This window comes from Rosa rugosa, chromosome 2 (genome assembly GCF_958449725.1).
Source record: "Rosa rugosa chromosome 2, drRosRugo1.1, whole genome shotgun sequence".
In the NCBI taxonomy this organism is placed as follows: domain Eukaryota; kingdom Viridiplantae; phylum Streptophyta; class Magnoliopsida; order Rosales; family Rosaceae; genus Rosa; species Rosa rugosa.
The window spans coordinates 4599235-4603487 of record NC_084821.1 but is presented as its reverse complement, the minus strand read 5'-3'; the positions used below and the strand labels follow the sequence as shown (position 1 = coordinate 4603487).

At 42.6% G+C, this 4253-nt stretch overlaps 1 protein-coding gene across 1 annotated transcript; it reads right to left on the bottom strand.

Moving 5' to 3' along the window:
* Window positions 1–1369: 1369 nt before the first annotated feature.
* Window positions 1370–2560, bottom strand: LOC133730200 (uncharacterized tatC-like protein ymf16). Its single transcript, XM_062157834.1, has 2 exons — window positions 2544–2560; window positions 1370–2250 (listed from the first exon to the last, which is right to left on the bottom strand). The coding sequence occupies exons 1-2, from the start codon at window positions 2558–2560 to the stop codon at window positions 1404–1406; spliced, it is 864 nt and encodes a 287-aa protein (XP_062013818.1). The 3' UTR covers window positions 1370–1403.
* Window positions 2561–4253: the final 1693 nt, after the last annotated feature.

Below are 4253 nucleotides of genomic sequence, written 5' to 3'. Positions count from 1 at the left end.
CTTGCTCAAAATAGTAATCCGTAATCGGGAAGAGGTTTTTCAAAGTCGCCGCATTCATAGGGTTTGAGAATTTTCCGCATTACTAAGAAGAGAAGGGAACCTAATGTGCGGGGTGTAGTACGGGTGGGTTTTCCAGTCTCTCCGCTTGAGTAGTTTCTGAAAGAAAGGTTTTTAGACTGACTTTTCAGTATTCATGGGTAAATCTGTAATAAAATAAGATGGACGCCGTGGCTCAACTGGTAGAGAAAAGGCACCGAAGGTGGGGACTCTTTTTTGCATTTTTAGGATGGAGAATCTTATTAATGATTAAAAAGGAAAGGGTTGTAAAAGAAAGGGCGCCTCAATGTAATAACCAGCCATTTTTGGCCCAAGAGAATCTTTTGGATCCGCGGCAACTAGGTCTGGGCCTGCCGGTAATGGAGAAGACAGAGCGGTTCTAGGCTCCGAAGGATCCCTCCGAACAAGAAGAATTAGAAGAAAAGGGACTTCGGTTTTCAATTCTTGATAGTTCCTGAGGCGAAGACCAATTCTTTTCTTTCAGAACTTCCTATGGACCGCCCTCCCTTCTTATATAATAGTAGATTTTGAGCTATGCTTCCTCTACAACTCTTTTAGCCCCGTCTTTGGTGCCTTTTCCACGACTTCTACTTCTTCGATGGGTGTTTTAGGTTGGGGAATGTAATAGGAATCTCTACTGGCATCGGTAGTAAGTAATTAAGTAGAATGCCTGAAGAAAGACCGAGCTTAAAGCCCCTACCGCCCCTTGCTTCCAGGGACAATCCCCAAACCGAACACGTAACGTAATAAACTTTGAGCAAACAACCAATTCGGTCGACCGCCCGTGGCTCCGTCATGACGAGATGGTACTTACTTTCATACTATAGCCTCGGCACGGCTGGATGCAGACCTAGGGAGTTTCCAAGAATCGCAGGTTATCGTAGCCGACTTCGAAAAGTTTGTTCAGTGAAGTACATGTTCGGGCAAGAGCTCCGGGGGTCAGTCTTACCTCCGGTGCCCCGCTTTAGTAATAGCATAGCACCTTCTGGCAACAACTATAACTGTGTCAAAAACCCAATTACGGCCACGGAAAAAAAAAGTCCTTGATCCACGGAATCATTCCTATTTTTACCGCTAAGTGACCTAAGCATAAGCACTTTCGGCAACAGCTGCTATTGCAGTCAACCGGGCGAGCCATCTACTAAAAAAAGGAGAACTGGGACCTTTTCTTTCAGAACTTTAGAGCAGTTTGACTCATCTATCTTACCCTCATACTTTTTACTTTTCCTGTCCGTCTAGAATACTACTTCTCCTTCGGAGCCTTACTCAAGCATAAGTGCAAGTAAACTATCTCTCTTCATTTTATTCAATTATAAACTCTTCAACTAGTCATTTTGCGGGTTGGGCTACTCTTCTTTTTTGTCGATCGAGCCGCTTTCCCTCATTCCACTCGTCCAGCCTTCTTCACGAACTTGTACAATCGATGCCACAAATATAGCCAACTCTATTATCGAAGAAATAAGGAAACGGGCGACAATTTGGCACCAGATATCCAGGGGTGTAGAAAGAGCAGCTGTGAGAAGCGGAAAAACCATCAAAAAACGACGATTGTTCGTGAAGGTTTCGACATAAAGACCCTTTAGTTCTAGTAAACGGATCACAATTACGGGTACCTGGGAGCATACCGATGGAATGAACGAAATACGAACAGTTAACATAATATGGTCATAGATCTTAGGTTGTAACTTGATCATGAGCGAATTTGTTGTTGTTGCACCCACGAAGTATGGAAAGTGCCAAACATTGGGAACTACCCGGGGAGGAGTTAGGAACAGGAACAAGGAGAAGCGAGAACCACTTAAATAGAGGAATCGATTGTATTTCGTCCTTTGTTCTCCATAGCAACTGGGAATCAAAAAGCACCAAATTTGATGACTTATTAAGGGAAAGACGAAATAAGAGCATGCTATTGAAGACGTTGCAACATATGTCGGGGAGGCCTCCGTTGATTGAGTACAAACAAAATACGAGTCCAAGGGCAGGGTAAGAAAGGGTTTAGCTAATGGAGATATTAACTCTTCCGGGAACCAGTAACGCGTAAACCATGTCAAACCAAGACCGATCAATATCCGAACGGAACGGATTCGAACTTCCCCTATAATAGTTTCCGGTGCGAAATGAAATTCATAGGATATATATGAGTAATTCAAAGGAAAAAATAGAAATATTTGGATTGTGTAGGTAAGGTAGATGCTGCCCGATAGGGCCGATAGTAGTACACTGGCCGCGCGAGCAAGTAGGGGAGGCAACTAACGAAGTAGCGAGACTGCATGGCGGGATCAGTCACCCGGGCAAACCAACCCCCCCTCTTTTTAGACTGATCAAAGGTCGCAGCGACCGAAACTTGTTATGAAATGAAGGTGCAGCTTTCTTTCTTTTTTTGTATGAAAAAGCCCGATTCCGGGTCACTCTGTTTAGCATTTGATACTTTGTTACTTTGTCGTCGACTTCACTTCATGTGATGGGGTAGAAACGCACGCAACTACCTAAGTTGTTGGTCCATGTACACACCACATCGACTGCTCAAGTGTACCCGCCGCGGTACTTCGTATGATGTAACAGAGACATTTTCGGACGTTTCGGATAGAGAGATAGGATCCTTTTTGGCCTTGGCCTTTGGCCTTAGCCTTTGGCTTTTTCCTCTTATGGAGTTTCTCCGCTCCCACCAAAAGATTGAACAGGAGAATATCGGCGTCTTTCGATGTTCACGACGAAGTCCTCTCCCGGGTGTCCGCATCCGCTCAATCGATTATATTCATTCCTTGGCAAATAAGAGTAGCCCGCGGGCCTTTAATCCTGACCTTTATTGTGCTTGGTAGCGCGGTTGATTTACTTCGTAACCTGATAGCATATCTCAGTACAGACTATTCCACTTCTAAGAGGAATGTAGCAATAGCAGGAGTAACAATAGCAGTTGGTAATCCCGAAAGGATGGAAGAGCAGCTACCTTATGAAGGCAGCTGATTATGATGGTTACATCGGCTTGATCCACTAAACGATGCTTACCAATGAAATTATCTTCCACTTCCTCTAAAAAATTTCAACTATGTCCGATCGAGCGCTAAAAGCTTCCTTTCTTTCAGGTGTGCGAGTCGCTAAGGGAAAAGAAATAATACTACCAGAAGTTCATAGGGGATAAATTCGATTACGAGAGGTATTTGATTCGCCAAATACATCATTATTGTATACTCTTTCATATGTGTGGCGCAACCCAATCTTTGTTTTTCAAGTTTCTAATATCTTACTTTTTTTTGAATCTAAATATCTAAATACTAAGAAATTCGCTCTTGACAGTGATATATGTTGTATATGTAAATCCTAAATGTAAAAATATGCAGAATTCGTCCATAAACATGAAAAAAAAAGGAAAAAAAAACTTCCTGCGGATTGCTCGAACCACGTAACCTAATCAATGCGCCTATTTCCCTAAATCAAGACAAAAGGGATTCCACGGCTCAAGGGACCCACGCTCGATCAGAAAAGAAAAGTGAGTTTTAAATCAACTGATGAATGCCGTCAATCCTCAATCAATCGACGACTGCTCTTCTGAACGTCTTAAAGTGTACCATTCAGAGGTTAGAGGGGTGTAAAAAGGATTCTCAAAAAATGAGTAGGGGAAGACCCTTTTTAAATAACTTAGCTCGAACGTCCAGAGTCAGATGCTTAACCCATGCCATCCCTTTCAGCCTTAGAAAGTGTTATCCCATAATCTATCATTCTCAAAAATTCCAAAAGGCTTGACAAGTTCAGCAAAACCGTAAAGAGAGCGGGCTACACCTAGCCTAGCCTATCCAATATCCGATTCAAAAAGAGCTTGGATTGTTGCTTTTCCTCTCTCTCTATAAAGTATAAAGTAAGTCAGTCCGGCAGAGCCCATTGTCAAAGGATCGTTTCGCTGGAATGCTTGCTTGAATCTAGCTACTCCCATTAAAAGTTAGTAAACTTGCTTAGTGTGAAACGTTAAGGAATTCTCTCAAGTGTTTTCTACAGCTTCGATATTCAAGAACATTGACTGTGCCTAGAAATCTTAAGCTTCTGAATCCTACAAGGAGCAGCCAGATTGTCAAAGTACAAGAATAGAACTTGAAGAGCTCCAGAAGGGTTACTAGAGCGTTGACTCGTTCTTCTCACCATTGTTAGCCATGATTAATAACCTCTTGTGGAATATATAAAAATTACTTTATGGTCACTGTTGA